This window comes from Falco cherrug, chromosome 4 (genome assembly GCF_023634085.1).
Source record: "Falco cherrug isolate bFalChe1 chromosome 4, bFalChe1.pri, whole genome shotgun sequence".
Taxonomy (NCBI): Eukaryota; Metazoa; Chordata; class Aves; order Falconiformes; family Falconidae; genus Falco; species Falco cherrug.
The window spans coordinates 837,059-862,528 of NC_073700.1; the positions used below are offsets into that span (position 1 = coordinate 837,059).

At 38.4% G+C, this 25,470-nt stretch overlaps 1 protein-coding gene across 13 annotated transcripts in view; it reads left to right on the plus strand.

Annotated features, from left to right (window-relative positions):
* Positions 1 to 25,470, plus strand: part of DOCK3 (dedicator of cytokinesis 3) — a 225,395-nt gene that overhangs the window by 69,169 nt on the left and 130,756 nt on the right. For all 13 annotated transcript variants that reach the window (XM_055709450.1, XM_055709457.1, XM_055709451.1 and 10 more), the window contains exons 6-9: positions 4,727 to 4,875; positions 12,896 to 12,980; positions 22,938 to 22,979; positions 24,762 to 24,916. In XM_055709450.1, the coding sequence (XP_055565425.1) occupies positions 4,727 to 4,875; positions 12,896 to 12,980; positions 22,938 to 22,979; positions 24,762 to 24,916 (431 nt within the window). The remainder of the gene's footprint in view (positions 1 to 4,726; positions 4,876 to 12,895; positions 12,981 to 22,937; positions 22,980 to 24,761; positions 24,917 to 25,470) is intronic.

The following is a 25,470-nucleotide window of genomic DNA, read 5'->3' on the forward strand; positions in this document are numbered from 1 at the left end:
TCCCTGGAGCCTTCTCTTCTCCAGGCTGAGCAACCCCGACTCCCTCAGCCCGTCTGCACAGCAGAGCTGCCCCAGCCCTCTGAGCACCTTCGTGGTCCTCCTCTGGATTGGCTCCAACAGGTCCATGTCCTTCTTACACTGGGAGCCCCAGAGCCGAGTACAGTGCTGCAGGGGGGGTCTGGCGAGCGGAGTAGAGGGGGAGGACCCCCTCCCCCACCCTCTGGCCACTCTGCTCTTGGTGCAGCCCAGGGTTGGGTTGGCTCTCTGGGTGCAGGGGCACAGTGCCAGGCCAGGGTGAGCTTCTCGCCACCCAGCAGACCCAAGCCCTTCCTCTTGTGGCTGCTCGCAGTCCGTTCTCTGCCCAGCCTGTACTTGTGCTTGGGACTGCCCTGGCCCACATGCAGGACCTTGTGCTTGGCCTTGTTGAATTTTATAAAGTTTGCAGAGGCCCATCTCTCCAGCCTGTCAGTGTCCCTCTGGATGATGTCCCTTCATTCCAGCATATCAACCACATGATACAGCTTGGTGTCATCAGAAAACTTGCGGAGGGTACACTCAATCCCAGCATCCATGCTGCTGACAAAGATGTTAAACAGTGCTGACCTCTGAGGAGTGCCACACGTCACCGCTCTCTACTTGGACATCCAGCTGTTAACCACATGCCTCTTTGAGTGTGACCATCCAGCCAATTCCTTATCCACAGAGTGATCCATCCATAAATCCATGTTGTTCTAGTAGAGACAAGGATGTCATGCAGTATAGTGTCAAATGCTTTGCACAAGTCCAGGTAGATGATGATATTTGGTCTTCTCTCATCCATCAATCATAGAAGGCCACCACTTTTGTCAGGTGTGATTTGCCTTTAGTGAAGCCATGTTGGCTGTCAGCAATCACCTCCTTGTTTTCCATGTGCATAGTTTCCAGGACGATCTGCTCCATGATCTTTCCAGGCACAGAGGTGAGGCTGACTGGCCTGTGGTTTCCTGGGTCTTCCTTATTTTTGTTTTTAAAGGGAAATTTAAGTAATATCCCCTAAGTGAAGTCTGTTTTACTGGAATGGTAACTGGGAGATGATCTCCCTGTCTTCATCACAACCCACAACTATTTTTATTTTATTCACCTCACTCTGGCCTGTTGCGGAGGGAGAGCAAGAGAGCAGCTGGGTGGTAGCCTGGCAGCTGGTAAGGGTCAACTCACCACAACACCAGAAACATCTTTTGACTTTTGATATCAGTAAAGCTAGCACGGAATCATTAAAAGAAATAACAATTATTGCCAGAATTACGGTTTTTGATGTGCAGCTATGTGTATGGAGATCATCCAAGAGTTGATAAGCGTGACTTGTTAGAAAAAGATTTGCTGTATTTCTTTGATATGTTACTACTATCTGGAGATAGTAAAATAAGGTAACAAAGTGCTAGAGGACAGGCTTGTGCTGCTTGTAAGAAAAGAGCCCCCAGTTCACGAAGACTATCCAGATTCATTGTCCCTAACACGCCTTAATTATTACTGTAAAAATTTTGCGTAAATACTTGTAAAAAATTATGTTCCAGATGCAAAACACTTGCCAAATATGTTCATAAATGTGCACAGCAGACTGTTCTGAATGGACTGATACAAGTTGTTGACTGATAAAGCTTGTTGCTTGGTAGCTCGTGACAAAGCTAGATGAAAAATGAGAAGTTACAGGTTGTATAAAAATTTACTGTAAACCAGAGCGAACACTTATGTACCAGACTGACTGTCATCTTGTTAGTAGCTAAATAAAAAAATGCAAATGTTTCAAGTTTGTTTGTGGTGCTGCTCTGACTAAAATTGTTTGAATGGCTTTAGTGCTTAAAATTAGTTTTTCTGGAAATGTGGTGTCCAGGTTCATCTGTTTCATTTTAAGCCATTTTCTTTACATGAGGGGAGGAATCCTGCTCACCTTAGTTTGATGTTGAATTTTGAAGGTCTTTTCTTGAAAGAGAGAAGGCAGAGGAAAGTCATTACAATATGTGCATCTCCCTCCCTCTCTCCTAAATGGAGTTTACTAGTCACTAGACTTGTTGTAGTGTGAGGAGGGATGTTATACACTGTTTATTGACGGCTTCAAACTCTTTACTGCCTGTGAGCCTGGCATTGAGCTACCTTCAACTCTGTTCTATCTCTCCTTTCTCTCTCGCAAGTATTTTCCTTCACTTTCATGGATCTTGCTTCTGTGGTTCTGTTCATAGCTGTTTGCCTAAGATCATATCTACAGCTTCTCTGGCTTTCCACTTTCTGATAACTCTTCCTTCCTTCTTTATAGGGGACCTTGTCTTTTCTGAGAAGTATACCATATGTTTGGCTCTCTCTGTCAATGCTTGCTTATACTGTTTAAAGCAGGTGAAATATTTTTTGAAAGAATAAGTCTGAGAACTAAAGCTGAAAATGGCATATTGTCATGATCCTGGAGCACAAGGAGTGTTTGAAGTTTGAGAGAGGTTTGAGTTCGAGGGTTTCTCTCTTTTTTTGATTGATGTGTAGGACCTAATATGACTAGCTTTTACTAAATTGTATTCTACAATCTCAGTTCTCATTTATTTATATTTGAAGTAAGTACTTCTGATACTTATGTGAAAAATAACTCTGTAAAAATAACTCCAGAACACATAGTGATTTAACAGCATAGTGTTCTGGACCTGAATGCATTGGTAGCCTTGAACCATCATTAAAAGCCTGAGGGAGTGGCTCTTTCAGCAGGTTCATTTGGGAATTCTGAATGTGATTATTTTGGAGCTGATTCTTGTAATTGTTTCATTGCCAACTGTTTTATTGATAGTATATACCTAATTTGCTTATTCGATAGGCCCAAACTCAGTTGTCTTCATCCTGTGTAGAAGTTACAACCTTTTCTTGCTCACAGAAATAGCATATAAAATTGGACATTTCTTATACCTACTGTCTTCTTCAGCTTATACCAGATTTACTTTCAGCCCCTTGTACTGATAAAACTAAAGCACAAATCTTGTACTTTGCCAGCTATACATGATTGTCTTCCTAGAGTAAGTATTTTCAGCCCTGAAAATGTGTGTCTTTCTGTTGGATCTGGTGTCTGTGTTTTTTTCAAGTAGGACCAGAACCGATGTTGATGCATAGTTGAAAGTTTCTGCATCATTTAATCTCAGAACTGTTTGATAAGAACAGCAGATGTTTCCATCTGTGCTTAACCTGCTTCAGCAAAGCAGATGTGTAATCGGGTTCAGAGAAATTAACAAATTGCTGATCAAAATGGGTTGTGTTGAAATTGTTTTCCTACAAGACCATTAGATTTGCATGACTTAGGAAAACAACTCAAGTAGATGGAAATTGTTTTTTTCATCTCATCTAATGTATTTTTGGTAAAACAAGTGAAAACCGTTTTTTTCACTTGCATTTTGCAATAGGAAACAATAGAAAAGTGTTCTATCATATCTGGTCTTGATAAATGCAGGTATTTTATTTAGAGAGCTTTTATAAAACACTCACAAGCAGCAATGCGATCGAGATGGTGCTAGCTTACGAAGTCTCAGTCTCAGTCCATCTAACCACTGCTTTCCCCAAGTGGTATTCAAACAGTTCAAGCTTTGTATAAAAGTGGGAACGGAGCTTAGTTGTTCAAAAACCAGAGTTCAACTGCAACAGGGGATCCTCACGCACTGCCCGTTGGTCATTTTATGCAGTATGAGACATGGCTGCATAGACAAGAGCTGCCTTGACACACACTTCTTAGCTAGCAGATTTTGGAGCAGTTTGGACCCACTTCCTTATCGTAGGGATGCTTTTAGGCGGACCTGGTTGTTAGCCTCAGGCTTCCTTTTTTGTGGGCTTCCCATATAGTTATTTCCTGCAGGGGAAGAAAGTATTTCCACTCCCGTCTGGCTTTTGGGTTGTTTTTTGGGTAGGCTTTTTTTTCAGATTTGAAGAATACTAGCTCTTTTGGAAAAGGCTGTGTAATTATTTTTTTTCTTTTCCTAATGGTGGTGGTGTGGTGTGTTTTTAATGTCTGTGGTGATTTTCCTCTTTTAAAGTAGTTTTGCAGGTAAATTTTATCATTAATTGCTTTAGTCCCTTTCAGAGTGCAGATAACATATTCATTCCCCCCCCCCCCCCCCCCCCCGCCCCGGGTAAATTTTAGTAATTAGAATATAAAAAAATAACTAAAAGTGGTTTTCTGTTGTGGTGAGTCATTGTTGCTAACTGTTTAGAGTCCTTAAGTTAGCTGCTGACAGACAAACTTCTTCATCTCTCTGTTACTATAAATCTAAAATTTATTTGAATTTATTATATCATTGGAATAAGTGATCCCTGCTGCACATAATTAATCCTCTTCTCTGTAGTGTTAGGTTCCATTAGAAAATGGACCCCTTAGAAGATTGAGCCTAAACCCTTAGAAATAAAATGTTACTCCGTTTAAATAGCATCAGTTAACACTTCTTTTTGATATAAATATTTTAAAGCTTGTACAAACTGGATTAATGTTCCTACAGTGTAATTAAATGAAAATTTGGTAACTTATTAATATCTCTCTCTCTTTCTTTCTCTTTTTTCTCACATCCTTTCTCTTTCCAAACTTATTAATCTCCCCCCCATCTCTTTCTCTTCTTCCCCCCTTTCTCCTTCTGTTCTGCCCCTTCTTTTTTCTTTCTTTTTTCTTTGTTTCTTTTTTCTTCCTTTCTTTCTTCTCACTCTCTTCCCCTCTCCTCCCGAAAATGTGCCTTTACAGAAACATAAGGTAGATCTTTTCTACAAGCTGCGGCATGTGATGAATGAACTCATTGACCTACGCAGACAGCTGCTGTCAGGTCACTTGACACAGGATCAGGTGCGGGAGGTCAAGAGACACCTCACAGTGAGGCTGGACTGGGGCAATGAGTAAGTACAGGTACCAGCTGGGTACTGTTTGTTCTAATTATTGTTAAATAGCTCTTACTAAAAAAATACCAACAACTTTTTCCTTCCAGTAGTATTTGTACACAGGTAGAACATTTTGACTATTTGGAAATCAAATACAACTTTTCACAGTGAGTTCATTGCATAGTTCTCTACTATTACTATAAAGTGAGCTGTTTGCTTATTAGTAAGCCTTTTCTAAGGTTGTCTGCACTTCTAGGAGGATTAGGTCACTTACTTTGTATCAATATAGTGAATATTAGGCCTGGGAGAATGTGTTCGTAGATACTAAACCCACTTTTTTTTTCAGTTGAGGAAGTATTTTAATGGTTGGTGCAATATGTAGAGAATCTCACCGTCAACAGTGACATTGGAGCTGAGGCTGTATATTTTGACTTTTTATGTAATGACATTTCTCAGAGGTTTAGACTCTCCTTGGTCAGTTCCATGGTGAATTTGTGGAGAGGTGGTAATAAGTTGCCATTAGGCAGAAACTAGCCGTACACCAGAACTGGTTTTGTTCTTGAGATATAGTGTTTCAGGTAAGTTTTGCATGATGCGTATATGACCTTTCTAAAGGAAGTATCACTCTCCTCAGACACATAACAACTGCTTTTCAACTAGGAGTAGGATTAGTGCTAATTAACATATGGGGGGCAGGGCAGAATTCTTTAAGTTGACAACTAAGGAAGAAAGTAAAACGTTTTTCACTAACATGCCTTTGTTATGACTGTTCCTTAGTCACCCACTTCAGGACCCCATCTGAGAGACATACTTGGAACACATTCATGAAGATTTAGCTAGCCCCTGTGCTACATTTCATTTCTCTGTTGGAAGAAAGCTCTGAAGGACATAGACTAATAGATTGCATCAAGTCGTTCTGCAGTGTGGAGTTACAGATATTTTCCAGTATCATTCCCAGTAGGGTAAATGGGAATCAAGAGACCGTTTTTAAGCATTATGCCTAGATGTTTTTGCTCAAAGAGTGCATGGATGAAATTAGCAACAGGAAGCTGCAAAAATGTAAGAAAAAAAGGTGAGGAGAGTAGACAGCAATGCAGCAATGGGAAGAATAGGTTGTTCAAGGAGCTGGCTATAGACATCTTTTCTTTTTAATGTAAAATCCTTAAGTACGAAGTAAATTAAGACTATAAGGGTAAATTAATGCATGACAATAATGGAGAAGCATCAATGAAATTGGGAAATATAAATATGTTCGTGATTAAATTCATCTGCTCAGGATGCTTGTTTAGGAAAATTCTTTTTCTGTGTTTCTTACTATATAAGAACAGGTACTGACCCCCCTAGAGAAAAAGGCACATTATATCAGACATACATGCTTAAACAGATTAAGGGTATCAATAAAGGAACTGCATTAAAAGGCATATGATTGAAAAGGTATTTAATTAGTAGACTATGCAGTATTTCAATACAAAATGTCTGGGATTTTGGAAGGTCTTTCTGCAACATCACTCTTTTCATAGAATTTTTGGGAGAGTTCTGTCACTTCCTTGTATCTCCCCGCTCAGATTTTTTTCATGGAACTCATAACCACCTGCTGTTAAAAAATTAATGATTTTCATATGCATATTCACATAGTACTGCCCTTTCTCAAAAAATGTAGTAGTGTTCGTTGCTTATTCTGTCATACTTGAGATTTGGAAATAAAATAAATGAAGAATGTTGTTATTAACATGCATTAATGTTAATAGAGAAGCTTAAGTACATGCAATTTGAGCAAGTCTGTAGTTATTCAGTGTAGTACAATCTGGTAGGAGATATTCCATGAGTAAGTAGCTTTCAGAAAAAAGGATTCTTGATACATACCTAATACATAGTATGTGTGCTACTTTTATCCTGACCTTGATCATTAATGCATTGTATTACTTAGGAAGGATGATGTGAACATGAAATTCACACTTTCCTGTCACCACCCGTTAAGGGTCTTTTCAGTTTGAACTGGTATCATTTTGCCTTAAATACACTGGCAGTGGTGCTGGTAGTCACCCCTTGTGTTCTCCTAGGAGCTGGTGGAAGTCAAGGGACAGCAACACCCCTTGGATTAGTAGTTACAGATTTTTTTTGTGAAAAAACTCACTTAGTCTGTTTTCAGAACTACTGCCGTGAACATTTTTGCTTATTTTTGTATGCTTAGTCTAAATACTAAGTTTTGCTCTGTAGTTTGGTCTATTAAAAAGGTAGGGATATAATTTATTTTACAGTTATTGCTGCTAACCTTTTGTATTGTTGGTAGTCATTCTTACAATGCAATATTGATTTCCACTTAATGTAGCAATTTAATTTTCTGCTGTTTACACATTCTTTCTCCCCAATACAAAAATATGATCCTGGGTGCATCCTTTTTATGATGATTTGTTACTTCTTCCAGTTCCCTACAGTTAGCTTTGTTTTCTATGCATACAGTGACTAGTATTGTTGCTATATAGGGTTTTGTATTTCCCAGTTGCTCAAAAGAGCATGATTTACTGTCTTCAGATAAGCATCTTAGTGGTTTTAAACTTTCAGTTTTAAGCATTCTTCTGTGTATTTTTGCACATCTCATATACTGTCCTTCTTCCTGCATAGCTTGCTAGGTTTTATATATAATATTATAAATAGTTGTGTTTTTTAAAAGTATTTCACTGGGATACAATTTATTAGAATATTGATCTGTTGAAGTCTGAAATGCTATTGGAAGTGTCCAATGATCTGTAAATAACAACGAAAAAGTTGTAAAGCAGCAAATAGACATTATAAAACTGAAGTCTGCAATTCATCATCTTATTTTAAATCATGTTATAAAGTGAAATCTCTAGTTCTTCATCTAATTTTAAATCACACTGCAAGTATAATAGAAAATTGATTTTGAAATTATTTTTTTTAAATTAATGGGTAAGCTTTTCAACTTTTACTAAAGCTTAAAATGGGAAACAAGAATTAAATTTTCTTACTGACAAAAACCTGTTTCCTTCTAGAGTCTTTTGCATCAAAAAAAGATGAAGGAATCTGTCTTACCAAGCTTCTCTTTGATATGTGAATACTCTGCTTCTGCCCCAGTGTAAAAAATTAATTGCAGCAGTATGTGCATACCTTATTTACCAAACAGGCAGGTAAAGATTTCTTCAAAGTAATTTAACTTAACAATAAGAGGTCATCTAAATGATCTTCAGGATTGATTCTTTCAGATTAATATAATACCTGTCAAGGACATTAATATACAGCATCCACGTTTCTGAGCACAATCGCTTTCCCATTTATACTGAGGGAGGACCCTTCCTTCCCTATAAATGTGGGGTAGACACTCAATGTTTAGGCTCAGAAACAGAGCAGGGAGCGGGGAGTCATCAATACATTGAGATTTTGGACAGATAAAAGCCATAAATAAGATGAGTTTGTAGGTTTATGCTACTTTTTAGCTAAAGATTATTCTTTTTCACATAAAATGTTATTAAATCCTTGCATTAAAAGAACTCTTCCAAACGGTTGCCATACATTCTGCAGAGAAAGATCCACAGATAGTTAAAAGTTACAAATTAATATTTAAAAAGAAAAACGGGGGGAAATGTTAGAAATTAATCTTTCACACTGCTGTACAAATAAAATGAAACAGTTTCAAAGTCATGGTCTTTTTCTTACCTCAAAATTGCAGTCAGAAAGCCAGTGTCAGTTGCAGTGTTAATACCTAACTACTAATGTGCGCAACACTGTAGAGGGAATAGTGCGATCCAATGAACTAAGCTTAGTGTTAAAGCTCAAAGAGTCTTGAATTTCAGTGCTCACATCCTTATAAGATTATTTTTGGACTTTTAAGTGACTAACCTTTTTTTGACATGAAAGGAATAATAATTGCTTCCTGGTAGTGTTGCAACAATTAGCTTAAAGTTTGTAAAATGAATTTGCAGATGTGTTACACGTATATATGAGGTCATAATAACTGGAAACCAGTTGTTACAGTAGTTGTCATTGTTGCATCAAAGGTGATCAAAACAGGAGTGAACAATTTAAACAACCATAATGAAATGCTTTTAAGGAGGTTACAGAAAGAATGGTTGCCATTTCTGTCTAAATATATAATATTTTTACTCTCTCCTGAATATACTTGTAGTAAAGATTGAATAGAGATTAAAACTGTAAGGAGCTCTCTTGCATGTCAGTCTTTAAAGAACACCTTAATAACCTCTCTCTGTAGTCTGATACTTCCATGCTCAGAAGTATTTGCTGCCGTTCCCTTTAAACAATTCTTTACTAAGATTACTTACTGTCATCTCATCATTTTCATTTTAAGAAATAATTTCCTGTGTAGCATTACGTCAGCACTTTACTAACTTTATAGATCACAGCCCCTGCAGTTTCTTTGTACACAAGATAATTTAATTCTGTCGAAGAAAAATATGAAGTTGTATTAGCACAGTCTAATTTTCACAAACATGTTTCTCATACTTCATTTTCCATGGATTTCTCTATTGTATTTCCTTCAAAGTCTTTTTTTTAAAGTCTCCACATAGTTTATGTGAATCACTGTCAGAATCATTTTGTTTCCCTTCAACACCTTTATAAATGTATTTGTGTAGGAGAAATATGAATGATATTAAATGAGGCTTTGATACAATTAGAGAAGGAGTACAAGGAAAATTAGCGGCTGCAAGATTAAAGCTGAAAAGAGTCAAGGTTAAGAGCACGTTTTTGGAGCAAGGGGGATGGTATCTTGCACACTGTGAAGATGTGATGAGTTCTCCCGATCTGTTCTTCAAGATTGGATGTGTATCTTAAAGACATATTTTTAGTTAAATGACATATTTCTGCAAGGTTCTTCTGGGAACAGTTGTTATGACTTGTGGTTTTATGAATTCTAAATGGTATAGCATTCGTATCATAAATAAATGAAAATATTAAAAATTAGGATCATTCTTTGAAGTTACCATTAAAACTAAGTTGATTTTCTCTAGAAGCCCATTTAACCTGAAGCAGAATTGTATGTTCATTCCTTTCAGTATTAAAAATGCTAGTATTTCTGTCTATTGGCTTGTCCTCTGAGAGGAAAGTATCTAGAGATTGCGGGCGGTGGATATTTTTTTTTATTCTTTTTTCCCCCCAAAGAAAGGAAAATTCTAAAGAATTCTATGTACAAGAGGAGGAATATCTGAATATTGGCTGGAGTTTATCCCAGGCATATGCTACTGAGGTAATTGATAGGCTTGGGGAGATTTTGTATGTATACTTGGAACATATTTTTGAAAGACAGTTCAATGTTAAGGCAGAATAAAAAAGCACATGAATTTACTTGTAAAATAAAGTATTATGGAGAGAGGAACTGTCAAATAAACAAACCGGTACATTATCTAATTTTTATGCAAGCTGTGTTTTTGAGAAATACAGCTTGGCAGCTGGTGCTCTTATATGCCCACAGTATTTGAGAAAGTGGGACACCGACTATCATTGCCATTTCAAGCATTATGCTCTTTGCTGACAAAAAATAATGGATACAAATTAAATGCATAAACCTGAACTTCCACCTGCACGATAAATGACAGCATGTTAGTACTAAAGCAAAATACACCTTTATTTCCTGGGAGCAAGAATTGTGCAGGATTAACACAGTATTAGAGAATGAGAATCTTCTGGGCTGAAAGTCCATGATGTTAAGGGATTTAACTAAAAATAGGGTATCAGATAGGTTTCACAGGGATGCTACTGCAGTTGTATTGAACATTATTAAGTAGAAGATAATACCTTTGTCATGTCTTCAGTAATGAGTCCAACCACTGTTTGACCTCAGTTCTCTGGAGAGTTGAAATGATGAGAATAGTGCAGTATCAGGCTATGATTAGCTTTGGCAGTTTTTTTCTGTAAACTCTAATAATGCTTTGGAACTGCAGTTACAAGTGGTTTTGATAATGTTATTAGGAAATCATTTGTTATTATCTATGTTGAAGAGGAATTCCTTTATAAATATACTTTGGGGGGGGGGTGGGTGGTACACATGTGAGTGACGGTATTTTGGAAATGTCTTAGATATTCAGGTTCAGGAAAGCCTCTGTGAATGAACATGATGAACATTAACCTTATTTAAAAAAATTTGAAGTGGACTCTGCATATTACCATTTTTACCTGTTACAGTTTTTTTTCTATTATATTATCGGACTTACTATTATAAGTAGGCTCAAAGAGCTGCTGCAGGTAAGGATTACCTAACGCATTGTTATTTTAATCTTTTTCATTTGGTAAATAGATACAGTAATTTTCATCTTTGCAGCTGCAGTTTTCAGATACTGGTCTTGGGCCATGGATAAGTTGTGTTTGATAGGTTTTATCAAAAAGTGCGGAAGGTGTGTAACCATTGCTTTCACAGTTTAGCCTTAAGAGTTTAGGCAGTGGTGTTTGGCATGATAACTGAATTCATGAAGGAAAATTTTCTTTTTCCCATTGAAAATATAGCTAATTTCGGCAAAGAACTAAGACTGTGGAAAATCCAGTTTGTTGGTACGATATTTTAATGGCAATTATAGTACTAACAGTTGTTTGCCAGCGAGTGGACCAGGACTGAGCTATCTATTTTTGAGATGTGATGGTTTAGGGATATAATTAAAGAAGGAAAACCTGATTAAGCAAAATTTCAAAAAGATTTGCAGAACTGGGAAACATACTGGCAATGATTACAAGTACAGTGGTCAGCAAAGGTAACTAACTGGGCTTCGTGCAAACCACTGGTTCTTCCTTGCTGTTGTTTTAATTTAATTGCTCAGAAAGAGACACTGTATTGCTTGAAGACTCCTGTTTATTGCACAATACAATTATTCTGTGGTACCTGAGGGGTTTTTGCAAATAATTTTTTTTATTTGCCATCAGGAACAAGTCTGTGCAGGATGTTTCCCAGTCTGATTACAAAATTAAATTGACACTTGCTTTTCCTTTATAGTTAGTGACAGAAAGAGTGCGAAGGTGGTCCATGAGGGCACCTCTTCTGAATCTTTTTTGAGACTTTTAAGAATTTCACTGTAAAGTACCTATAAATGAAGTATCAAATAAGATGAAAGCATGAAAATAGTTTATTTGTATTTCTTTAATTTTGCTCCTAATATGTGTCTTTAGAATAGTTTTTTATTGCAATGCTTGCAACTCTTTATGCCTCAGAACCTGAAGATCTACAGATCAAAAGTTGAGTTTTGATGCCTCTTAGGTTGTTTTGTTCCGCAGTCTACAATTATTAATTAATTGTTAATTGTTGTTCATTTGTTTTTCTGGATACAAAATACTTTATTCTGTTTACTACTGATGTGCAGCTGTGATCTGAACTTCTGACTTCTAATACAGAATCTCTTAACTAGTCATCCTCTTTGCACTGGTTTACTTCTTTTTTATTTAAAGTAATTTATATATCTGATTTGAGCCAAAATACTATTTCAGTTCAGAATAATTAAAAGGGATTTTTTGATATGTGTGTGTTCTTGTTGATATTGCAGTTATTGCTTATTATTAAAAAATACTGTTTATACAGTGGTAGTTTATGGTTTAGCTGCATCGATACCAGGAGTTTCAAAGCTTCCCAAGGCACAGTATCTATTTGCCAGTATGCACAGGATTACTAATGGAACTTTTTCATTATGTAGTGAAAGAACCTATTCAAATACTGCAGCAGATACCAGCATACTATGCTGTTTGCCTACTACATTTCCATGTGTTAAATCAACTTGCTCTGTATATTGCTCCAACATCGTGGCCAAAAGCTTCAACTGGCATTACTTACTATTGTTCCACTGAAGTCAGTGAACAAAAAGTAACAAGTTCGTAGTGTGGAGGGGGTTTTTTGTTTGATTTTTGCATTTATTTTTTGCATTTATTTTTATTTAGAAGGACTGTCTGTTTAATGATTAACAAATGCAAAAATACTTAAATAGTTTAGTATTTCTTGTGTCCTTGCCCTTGAGTAAGCACATTTGTAGTAGATAATAGTGAACACTCTAATGTATTATACTTACCATTGTTTCTTCCTTCTCTTTTGCAGACATCTGGGCCTAGATTTAGTTCCTCGGAAGGACTTTGAGGTTGTGGATTCAGATCAGATCAGTGTTTCAGATCTTTATAAAATGGTAAGAAATCTGTGGGAGATTCCTTTGAGTTTTCCATTTGGGAGGGAAAGAAGGGAAAAAGTTTTTATTCTTTACTCTTAGATATTTTCTTGCTTAGAATAGTGTTATTGTAAGCTGAATGTCTTTTTCATATGCATCCTAGCCACCAGAATAGTCGGTGTCTCTAGTACCTTGAGTTTAGTAAGAATGAACCAGCTTTCTTTTGGAAATGGCATACTTACATGCATTGTAATTTCAATTTATAAAGTAACATGGTATGAAAACTGCAGAAGGTAGCTTTGAATGTCGTTTCTTCCTGTGATTTTCTTATTTCTAAAATCTGTTGTTTCAGAAACAGCAAAAGTTCTAAATAAACAGATCCATCATACACAGCTAGTGGAAATCCTTTTAAACTTTGATCTTTGTTGCTAAAATCAATATACGAGCATCAAATGAAGTAGCAGTAATCTTTTTTCACTTATTTGCAGAATTAAAGAAAAACAGGGCTGGAAAATCTTAAGAGGTTGTCCAGTCCATTCTTTTGCTTAATGTCAGGATCAACTGCCTCTGTCATTTATGACAATTTCTTTTCTGTTTCTAAAAATCTCCAGTGTTTTAAGTCACCATAGCATACCCAGGCAATCTTTTTGCTCGGTTCACTGTTCTTACAGTTTGGAAGTTTTATTAATTTTAGTCTTTAGATATAGAGATATTTCACTATAAACTCACAGGTTAAGCTTCACGTCTTCCTGTCATGTCCGCAGAGAAGCAGTTTACCCCTGCTTGTTTGCATCACCCTTTTTTACGTACTTGTTAAGTCCCATTCAGTCCTCTCTTCCTTAGGCTAGAGAACCCTATTTCTTTCAGTTTTTCTTTCTAGGTCAGGTTTTCTAGACCTCTGGTTCCTGCGTGTATTCTGCAGAGATTGTATTACATAATCTACAGTTTGTCACTGCCTTTTGTAAATATACTGTTAAATTCTGTAAGATGGGAAATAATACAAAATCTTGGAAGCTCTAGAGATTAGCTGTGGTGATATCTTGCCGAGGTCTATTGATCTGAGGGCACCATGAGCCAGGCAGATGTCCTGGAAAATTTTATTGATGTATAATGAAGGTGGCTAACAGATTGATGTGCTTTTGGGTTACTTGATTATTTTGAACAGCAATTGTTAACTTGCTGGGAGAAATAGAACTGCTTCCAGTGGTAGGATCCTAGTGTTGATCAGCCTGCTTCTTCCATTAATTAATGCTTCTCAAGCCTGGAGTCCATCAACAGTTTGTGTGGGTCTGGAAGGTCCATGAGAGCCACTATTTGATTCTTTGAGGAGAGTCTGCAGATGCAGCTGAAGAATACTTGAGTGAAAAGTCTGCTTCTAGGAGTTGCATAGTTAATAAGCATCTTTGCTCTTTCAAAGCTTTTTATGCTCACAAAAAAGGAGAGCAAGGGAGGAGACCAGTGAATAAGTTAACTTAAGCAAAACTAATCCTTGAACATGAAGGCCATCTCTGTTGTGTGGCAGTGTCCCTTAGAAAGCATGTGTGGTGCATTTGAATAAGAATGTTAGGATTTTCAGGAAAAGTAGTAAAACCCCTTCACTGCAGTGAGTTCCAAATTCTATCATTATTGGTCACTAGTACAGTCATGTTAGAACATAGCAAAGCTAAAGGTGTGTTAGAAATGTGAATTGTGTCATTAATGAACTGGAAAGCCACTAATGCATTTCACAACTGAACTGCACTTGGATTCTTCTTTGTTAGTAGAACTGTGTAATACAGTTAACTTTGTTTTGGATCATGATGTAGCAGTAAAGGGAGAAACAGCATATAATGTTCAGTGGAAAGTGAATGAAGACTTTTCCTGGGATGCTACTTTATTTTTATTTTTTTTTAAAAAAGGAAGAAAGAAAGAAAGAAAGAACAATTACTGTAATACAATGTCATGGCTTAGTATCATCCAGAAAAAAACAGTAGATTTTCTACATAAATATTGTTATAGTGTCACTCACTTCTAATAAACTTTGGGTTTCCTATTTTAAAACGTTTTTGGCTTTCAGCTATCAGAGTTGCAGGAGTGATAGTTAATGTCTACGTGGCGTCCTTTGTACATCTCCCTAAAATAAAGGCATGTTTTGTAAACAGGCTATATGCTGTTGCTATTTTGGATTATTTGCATCCTATAACAGAGAGAAATAAAAATTGTTACATAAGAAACACTGAAGTACATCACTCAATAGTACTTCAGTGTTTGTTCCTGATTTGCCATAGTCACAGGAAAGTTTGGTGCTATTACAGCAGTTTTCCTTCAAATACAATGTACAAATGACTTGGTACAAAATTCTGTCAGTCATGACTCTGAGAACACAAGGTAAGTTGCTAACAGGATTGCTTTATTACTCTGTGTTTCATTCTGCAGTTTTCTTTACTCTGAATACTTGCAGTACAGCAAATAGCTAATATTTAATTGTCAAAAGTAGTCTGATTATGTCACCCATTTTAGTCCTGAAGAAAATACCCCCAGCACAGTTTGCTGCTCAGTTCTGTGCTGGTATCAGGACGTGACCATTAGTCAGTTCACACTTCACTGTTGCTTTAGTTTGTAGATTCAAGAAGACAGTGCTGTCTAATCACATCCAGTTCATAGTCAGAAGGCAATTTCAGGAACCAGAACAGATGAAAATCTGTTATTTTTTTAACTTAAATTTGGCAAAAATTGAAGGAAGGTGGTTTTGGTGAAGGTGTTTGTTTTTCTGTTAGGGTCTTTTTAATGTGGCTTTGGGTTTTTATTGTTTAACAGAAACCCAGGGAGAGAATCCTCCTTACTCCTGGCAAAATACTTAATGGGCTTTCATATGAACAATAAGGTTTTATATTGTAAAATATAAATAAATAAATAAAGTAAAACTTGTGGGAGTAGTTGTGAGAGTCCAGGTACCTTCTCATGCTTGTGCCATTGTAGAATGTTAAATGTAACATAGAAAACAGTCGCATATTAGCAGAACAATGGATGGGGTAACACATTAGACTTCCCTGTCTGTGCAAACAAATTCAAGCATTTTATACAGTCATTAGATTTAGGATTACTTTTCTTGGTAAACTTTAAATTTTAAAATTTGAGCATCCTTCTTAGCTCTCATTTCTCATTGCTAAGTATATTTGTGACTACTATATTAATCTCTTTGTCACAACTGTTGTACTTTGAGGCCTTATACACCCTGTTTCTCCAGGTGACTCATTATGAAGCTAAATACCAGTGGCTTCAGGATACATAGCATTTGTCAGAAATTGTTGCTTTACACCTGAAGGAAACCAAATTGCTTTTTCCTTATGACAAAATTTGTGCTTTTAACTAATGTGATGGATCACTTTTTTTAAAAATGTACATTGTTTTTGAAATTTTAGGAAAATATGTTGTCAGAATTCTGCCACAGAGCTCAGTGCTGGAATTGCCACTAGACTGAAGCTGTCATTTAGCAACTCAAGTCCAGCTGAATGTCAGAAACACTTGGATGGCACTTTTTAGTGGAAGGGGTTGCAAGACACAAATGTTTGGAGGCGTTTGCAAAAAATCAGAGACATTCAAACCTGGTGATTAAATGTCTGTAGCTTTCCTATAAATTTATTGATTTGTGTATGTGTCTTCAGGATGAATTTAAGAGATGCATGAAAGGTACAACTATTGGCTATGTTACTGCTGGATCTTAGCCATATCTTTCAACTATCAAAAAAAAATTAATAGTTTACCAGATTTCCCAGTAAATCAGATCTAAGTTTCAAGTTAATGCTGCCATCACCTCATAGCTGCCTATTCTTTATTCAGATGGAAAATGAAATTGCTAAGAATGAGTAGTTATAACACTTGATAATAGAGACTTCAATTGCCCAGAGCTCTGCTAGTAAAGGAAACCAACTGGACACAAACTGTGCAGGAAGCTCATGAAATCTTTGTGACTTTTTTTGTTTGTTTAACAAAGCAAATTGTCAGAGGACAGTTCTGTGTACATTTGGTTCTAAACTCTAGTAAGAAGTCAGTTGAGAGTGAGATGATAGAAAGCAGTTTGTTTGAGACTGATGTGGTAGTGGTAGGATTCACTTATCAACATTGTTAGGAGAGGAAGGAGGAAGAGCAACAATAAAAACTAGTATCAGTAGGTAAGATATCATAAAAAGGAAGTGTGCTGGGAAGAATAAGTAAGGAGAATTGATAGCTCTTTCAGTAAATTAAAAAAAAAACCATACAAGATACTTGCTAAGAGGCCACGTTGGATAAATTAAGAATTCTTTACTATCTTCAGTCACTAGAGTGAATGAAAGGGAACTTAAGGTTACAAAAAGTAAGTGTAAAACAACAGAAGTATAGAAAAGTATGATAGAATAGCACTAATGGGTAAATAGAAGAATTAGGCAATTTACAAATTAAGATATAACAAGCAAATGTTGTCAGTTCTATCAAGAAAAAGTGTTTTATCAATCAACTGATAGTAATTGGGAAGTTAAAGAAAAGTTTTTATGCTTATGGGAAAACAATTGGCACACGATCCAAGAAAATAACATGACGTTTAATGTTGGCTTTGCTCCCTTTACGCTCTGGTAAGGTGGTAAACTGTGTCAAATTGCTAACAATACGTGTGGGAAAGTGAAAGTAGTCACACTGGAACAGGGTGGAAAAGTTTATAAAGTACTTGTCAGTTCCAGAGATATCCAGAAATATATAAATTTCATTTGGGATGTCTAGAGAAGCTGTATCAGACATGTTAGTGATAATCATTAGAAAGACTGGTAAGGTTGCAGAGTACCAGCAAAGGGCAGGCATACTTCACACCTTTAAAAAAGAGTGATGGAGGAGGAAGAGCTAGTAATCATTCTTTCCCCATAAAAAATCCTGGAACAGAAAAAAGATCCAATTATTTGCAACAGGGAGGTCAGTAATAGTGACTGTGAACTTGCTCAGAATAAGCAATTTTCATGAAGATTTTAATTGTTTTTTTAATTTAAATTCTTCTAAGTTCATTAGTTCTAGATGAAATTACTGTAAACACAAAGCTAATTAGAAAAACCACACCCAGAAAAAAATATAATGATGAATGGTTATCAGTAATTTTTAAATAGGAGAGAGGTTGAGTCAGCTTAATTTCTTGTGGTCATCCTCCATTTTGTTGTGCTTTATGTTTCACTAATGACTGGATGATGAAATAGGGAGTATGCTTTCTAAATGTGCAAATACCACAAAGTTGGAAGTGGTAGTACATTGGAGGAAAGGATCAGAATTTCAAATAATGTAGAGAAATTGAAGAAATTATCTGAAAAGTGTAGGCTACCAGTGAGAACCATAAACGCAGTGGTTTAACTTCTGCAGTCAATTGTTGCTTCTGAAGTACAGGTTGGGAATGCTGCAAGCTTAGGTGGTTTTGTAGGAGAAGATTTGAGTATTACAATGGAGTCACAAGCTGAATTTAATTAATCTTTTCATGATAATGATGGATAAGACAATCAGTGGGCCTAGGTTACAATGGCAACGATTCAGTTTAAGCATCAGAAAGCACTTTGATTTTGAAGAAAGATATACTGAAATGAATCATCTTATCTGTTAAAGTTTGTACAACCTTAAAAGGCAACTGTCTTTTGGGGAAAATAAAGGTAAAACAGATATTATTTTATTTTAGGTTTTTTTGGAAGGAAGATAACAGTCCTATTTTTGTATCATCTTGCAAGGCTTTTCAGGTTGAAAGGGGCCTCGGGAGATTAGTCAAACATGCTGCTCAATGCAAGGCCAATACTGAATTCACACCAGGCTGCTCAGAGCTTTGTCCAGTTGGATCTTGAAATTCTTCAAGGGAAAAGATTGGGTACCTGCTGTAATACTTGACTGCCATGATGGGGTTATTTTTAGCTTTTTGGAAAGTTGGGATATCCCGTGCTGTAGTTTGTGATCACAATATTTTTTTCTCCTGCTGTGCAGCTCTGTAAAGAGCCTGGTTGTGTCATCTTGGTAACTTCAGTTATTGGGACGCTGCCATCAGGTCACCTCCAGACCTTCTCCAGACTAAAAAAGCTGTGTTCCCTCCATCTCTTCTCATACAGCATGTGTTCCAGCTCCCAGCTGCTTGGGTGGTCCTTTGCTGAATGGGGTGCACTATTTCAGATGTAGTTTACTGAATGCTGAGTAAAAAGGAATAAATTATTCTCAATCTACTGGCTACACTCCTGTTAATAGAAACTGTACATTTGTAAATGTCCTTGCTGTCAGAGTGCTGTCCTGATTTGTGTTTGGCTTGCTCTTTAGCAGGACCCTGCCAGTCAGTTCCCAGCCTAGACCATGGAAGGATTAGCCTGTTGCAAGTGCAGGACTTGTTGTATTTGTCCTTGCTGTATTTCATAAGGTTCCTTTTAACCAATTCCTCTGGATTGCCTAGATCCCTCTGAATGGAGGCCTCCTCCTTGAATACATTGACTGCTGACCCCAATTTAGGATTATCTGCAAATTCATTAAACTGCATAGGTCTCAGGATAGACCTCTGAAGAATACATGCTATCAAACTTTTGAGCCCGACAGTCCAATGGTTGGGATTTTTTTAACCGATGTAGTTAGTCTACCCATCCAGGTGTAACTTCACAACTTGGGTACAAGGATGCTGTGAAAGGCTGTGGTGGTCAAGGCCTTGCTGAACTCAAGATAGACAACAGCCAGTAGTCTCCCTTCACCTACAGGTCTGGTTATTTTGCCCTAGAGGGCTAGCTTGATCAAGCGTGATTACCCTTGGCAAATCTGTGTTGGCTATTTTCAGTCATTTATGTACCCAAAAATGCCTTCCAAGAGAGCTTGTACATGTTGGGCACTTTGCCTAGCCAGAGGCAAGGGTATGTAAATTTAACTCAGTCAGTAGTTGTCCATATAGGAATAGCATGGTCCTGCACTATTAAAGAAGAGAGTTGGTGAAATCTAGTCTTTTGATTGTCAAAAATTGAAAACCTGATTTTTGACACTTACTGTTACAGCTTTACCTAAATGTGCACTCTGTGAACAACTGTGTGTGCTGAGGAAACTGTAGCTCTTTAGACCGGCTCTCATATTTCTGTTGCTTGAGTTTATGTCCCAATTTCTTACTCAGTTTTAGAGATTAATTTTAGTCAAAAGAAGCCAGTGTACCTTCAACAGCTTTAATAACCGTTTTTTCCTATGCCAGCTGATTCTGAGTGCTTGCAGGTGACAAAGATTAAATAGGCAACTCAGCCACCTAAACTGAGAGGGTTTTAACATTCAGAAGACAGTGTAGTAGTCAGACAAACAAGGGAGCTGGAGATCATTATTTCTCCTGCTGACAGTGTGAGAGAGGACGTTCTTATAACTGTGAATGTAAACAGTTGTCAAAATATGCCATTCAGAATCATAGAATCATTTAGGATGGAAAACACCTTTAAGATTGAATCCAGCTATTAACCCAGCACTGCCAAGTCCATCACTAAACCAAGTCCCTAAGTACCGCATCTACACATCTTTTAAACACCTCCAGGGATGGTGACTCAACCACCTCCCTGGGCAGCCTGCTCCAATGCTTGACCACCCTTTTGGTGAAGCATTTTTCCTGATGTCCAATCTAAACCTTCCCTGAAGCAACTTGAGGCTGTTTCCTCTCATCCTGTCACCTGTTACCTGGGAAAAGACACCAACAACCCACCTCATTACAACCTCCTTTCAGGTAGTTGTGGAGAGCAATAACGTCTCTCCTCAGCCTCCTTTCCTCCAGACTAAGAAGCCCCCGTTCCCTCAGCCACTCCTCACAGGACTTGTTCTCTAGACCCTTCCTCAGCTCCATTGTCCTCCTCCTCGACACGCTCCAGCCCCTCAGTGTCTGTCTTGCAGTGAGGGGCCCAAAACTGAACACTGGATTTGCGGTGCGGGCGCACCAGTGCCGAGCGCAGGGGGATGGTCACTGCCCTCGTCCTGCTGGCCACACTGTTTCAGATACCCGCCAGGATGCTGTTGGCCTCCCTGGCCACCTGGGCACAGTGCCGGCTCGTGTTCAGCCGGCCATCAACCAGCACCCCCAGACCCTTTCCTGCCAGGCAGCTTCCCAGCCCCCTGCCCGAGCCTGCGGCGCTGCGGGGGGTTGTTGTGACCCAGCTGCAGCACCCACCGCTGAGCCTTGTTCAGCCTCACGCGGTTGGCTTCAGCCCATCGGTCCAGCCTGTCCAGATCCCTCCGCAGAGCCTTCCTGCCCCTCAAGCGCACCCACACTCCCCCACAAGCTGTACCAGTACCCTACGTACCGGGGCTGCGCTCGATCCCCTCGTCCAGATGGCCGATGAAGGTACGAGGCAGAGCTGGCCCCACACGGAGCCCTGGGGAACGCCGCTGGTGCGCGGCCGCCAGCAGGATGTTGCTCCATTCCCCACCGCTCTTGGGCTGGGCCAGCCAGCCAGCTTCTCACCCAGTGAGCAGCGTACCCATCCACGCCAGGAGCAGCCAGTTTCTCCAGGAGAACGCTGTGGGAGCTGGTGTCAAAGGCTTTACTAGAGTCTGGGTAGGCAACACCCACAGCCTTTTCCCCATCCTCTAAGCAGATCACCTGGTCGTAGAAGGAGATTGGGTTCGTCAAGCAGGACCTGCCTGTCATAACCCCACGCTGGCTGGGCCTGATCCCCTGGCTGCCCTGCACATGCCCCGTGGTGTGATCTGCTCCATCCCCTCCCCCGGCACTGAGGTGGGGCTGCCAGGCCTATAGTTCCCTGGATCCTCCTCCCGGCCCTTCCTGCAGGTGAGCGTCACATTTGCTGACTTCCAGCCACTGGGGACCTCCCTGGTTAGCCACGACTGCCAGCAGATGGCTGGAAGGGGCTCCGTGAGCACTTCTGCCAGCTCCGTCTGTACCCTAATATCTTCTTGATTTAGTGTTATTTTGAAGATCATCTTTCATTTTGTGGTAAAAAGTCTTATTTTTGTTCTGTGTGAAAGATAGTGGCATAGTTTGGAAAAAGTGCTGCCAAATACATTTTGTGGACTGTCTTTTACTTTCAACTCTTCTGAAGCTATGAGGTTATCAGCAGATCATGCTGGTCCTGCTACAGAGTGTATATGTTTAGTCAGAATAAGATTTTGAGTATTTAACAGAAGGATAGCGATGGGGGTGAGTGAAGAGAATATTTATTAACGTGGTGGTGTTAATGTTACTATTTCAGTTTAAAATGCTAATGTTAACATGAATGTGTGTGGAACAGGCGTGGCAGAATCATTAATGATATGGTTTTTAAAGCTCTCTGAAACCATTTCAATTGAGATTAGTATTTAAATCTCCCTTTGGAGATTAAACGGGTTCAGTGAGTCTTGCAGTCCATTTTCTGATTATAACATTTCTTTCTAGCGTACAAAGGTTTAAATACAGCATCACCCTCTGAGTTCCGTTTCAGAGATGTTGCTCTTTATAGTGATGCTTCTTTACAGATGTTGGCTAGCTAAAATTGTAGAGAAGTATTTAATCATACATCAGAATTTCATTTTCTGCTCAGAGCAAAAAATTTAAGTCTAAAATCCATCCTTCTTTATAGATGTCTATATTTTTAAACAGATGCACCTTTTCATAGACAGCATACTGGTAGATGAGGATTAGTGGTGGGGTATCACCCCACTTAGCAAGAGAACACATAGGTTATACAGTATAGGGTGATGCACTTTTCAAAAAGAAATGCTATTACAGCGTTGGAAATTCTGTCCAGCTTGTGACAGCCATTTACTTTAAAGCTAATGTAAAATACCACCTGTTAATTCAAGTAGTCAGGCTAAGAAATGGTTTATCTGAGAAGAGTCTTTAGGAAAGCTAGTAGTCTTGTGAGTGATGATACACTATGAAAAAAGGCCATGAAAACTTGGGAATAATCTTGAACAGTCATATTTTGAAATTACTGTTCTGTTGCTATAGAGATATAATGTAAATATTTCTTACTTTCAAAAAGGTTTAAATTTTACTGTTTTGTATTTCCACAGCATTTGTCAAGTAGACACAGTGTCCAGCAGAGCACATCACAGGTAAACATCATCTACATACCAATATTTGTTGTCTTTAATTGTTTAGTAATGTATATAAAGATATGATGGAGATTATTGGGTAAATCCCTACCCATACAACACTTCCTCAGAAGATTCCCAAGTAATTAACTAAGGTCCTTTTTAACTTCCATTTAGGTCTCTTTTCCTTAGCTCTAACTGTTGTTCTTAAAAGATCAACTTCTGTAGTGGTATCAAAAGCCTTGATCTGCCCATGTGAGTTTTCTTTCTCCTGCTAACATGTGGCTAAGTAGGCTTCTGCTTCACATATCCATTCTGTAGTAGCGTAATCCATCCTGGTCATGGAATCTGGGTCTAATCTTTCCAGAAGAACTGAGCTTCCACAGGTACCTGTCTTTAAAGGATGAGGATTTGCTTGGATTTAATTTAAAATACCAAACTAAATTGATTTTGAGCTATTACAAATCTGGGTTGGAAGTCTGAAAAATCTAGATTTTCTTTGTTAGTATGTACCTGTCTACTCATTCAGAGGAGACTAATTAGCAAGCTTGAGATATTCCTGCAGCCTGTTTATTAAGATCAGCATACAATGGATATAAAGGGCTATAAAACTTAAAGAGTAAATTAATTTCTAATCATACTCCTTTTTTTTCCCTCCACCCAATTTTCGCTAAATAAGTCTTGGTATACTGAGTCAAAATGTAAACCTTTCTGCTGTTTTACTTTATTGATTGCTCGTTGTATGCACTGCTGTTAAGGTTTCTTTTTGTTATACCTGCAGGGAATGTTAGCCTGTAAAGCCCGGGTTGTAAATAATACCATTATTTAGGTGGATAAAGACCTCCAAGATCATCAGGTCCAACCATTAACCCAACACTGCCATGTCTACCACTAAACCATGTCCCTCAGTGCTGCATCTACACGTCTTTTAAGTACCTCCAGGGATGGTGACTCATTTGCTTCCCTGGGCAGCCTGCTCCAATGCCTGACAACCCTTTCAGTAAAGAAATTTTTCCTAACATCCAATCTAAACCTCCCCGGTGCAATTTAACACCATTTCCTCTTGTCCTGTCACTTGTCACCTGGGAGAAGACACACACACATCCCCACACCCGCCCACAGCGGTCGTTGCAGGGAGCGATAAGGTCCCCCCTGAGCCCCCTCCTCTCCCGGCTGAACACCCCCCGTTCCCTCAGCTGCTCCTCACAGGACTTGTGCCCCAGCCCCTTCCCCAGCTCCGCTGCCCGTCTCTGGACACGCTCCAGCCCCTCAGTGTCTGTCTTGCAGTGAGGGGCCCAAAACCGAACACAGGATTCGAGGGGCGGCCGCACCAGTGCCGAGCGCAGGGGGACGGTCACTGCCCTGGTCCTGCTGGCCACATAAATGACTTACATAAATGAATTGTATCTGCTAAAAAGAAATTACAAATGTTATTCTTAAAAATGCTTTGAAATCCATCTGCTTTAAATGGAAATCATCAAGAACTGCCCTATCACCATCTTATTATAGTTCATTTTCTGTATCAAGACAGTATCAGAGAAATAGGATTGACTTTGTTTACTTTATAAAAACAGATTTTATGTGCATAAACCTTTTTACTTGGTTATTGTGGTTTCTCAAACTATTCAAGTTAAGAGAGGAAAAAAATAGGGGAAGAAAACTTAATCTAGTATGTGTCTGTAAGGTAGAATATATTTGAGAGTAAACTTAAGAAAAGAGAGCAGAATTTCAGTTGAAATTATCCAGTTGGTCATGTCTTTTATTTGTGAAGAGCTAAAATTCATTTTTGTTGTTTTTAAACAGGTGGATACAATTCGTCAGCGTCATGGGGAAGCTTGCCGTATGCCAGTGCCTCATCACTTCTTCCTCAGTCTAAAGAGCTTCACCTACAATACAATTGGAGAAGACACAGATGTCTTTTTTTCTTTGTACGATGTTCGAGAAGGCAAGCAGATCAGGTAGGACTGTATCAAATAACTAAAGAGCTTCCTGGGAAAAAAAAATATGAACAAAGAAAATGCATTAGAGAAAAACATGTGAGCTCTTCTTGTGGCACAACTGAAAGGACAAAGCTGATAAATTGTGACAGCCCTGCAATGCATACATGAGAGTATCAGTAATACAAGTCATTCCATATGAAGGTTAGTGCTTACATATAATCAAAGCATTAAAGGCACAGAATAGTTGAATTTTGTTCTGGATTGTGACTTTGTCTCCACACGGTACTGAAGGTCTTAGTGTTTAGTGGTTTCTTTCTTAGGGCTGTTGTTCAGGAGCTACTAATAATGGCAGGGCCACACTGTGTGACTGGTTTGAAAAGAGGACTGCTGTGTGTCTGGGTGCTGAATTTGAGGCTCTTTAACTCTCATCCACTCCTTGCCTTACAGGTATGTTACAATACAGCGTGTTTTCATTACTCTGTTGCTATCAATATAAACTAAAGTACTCCTATTCATCGCAAAGCCTAGGCAGGACAGCTGTGCTGCTCAGTATGTTGAGGTAATTGGTACTA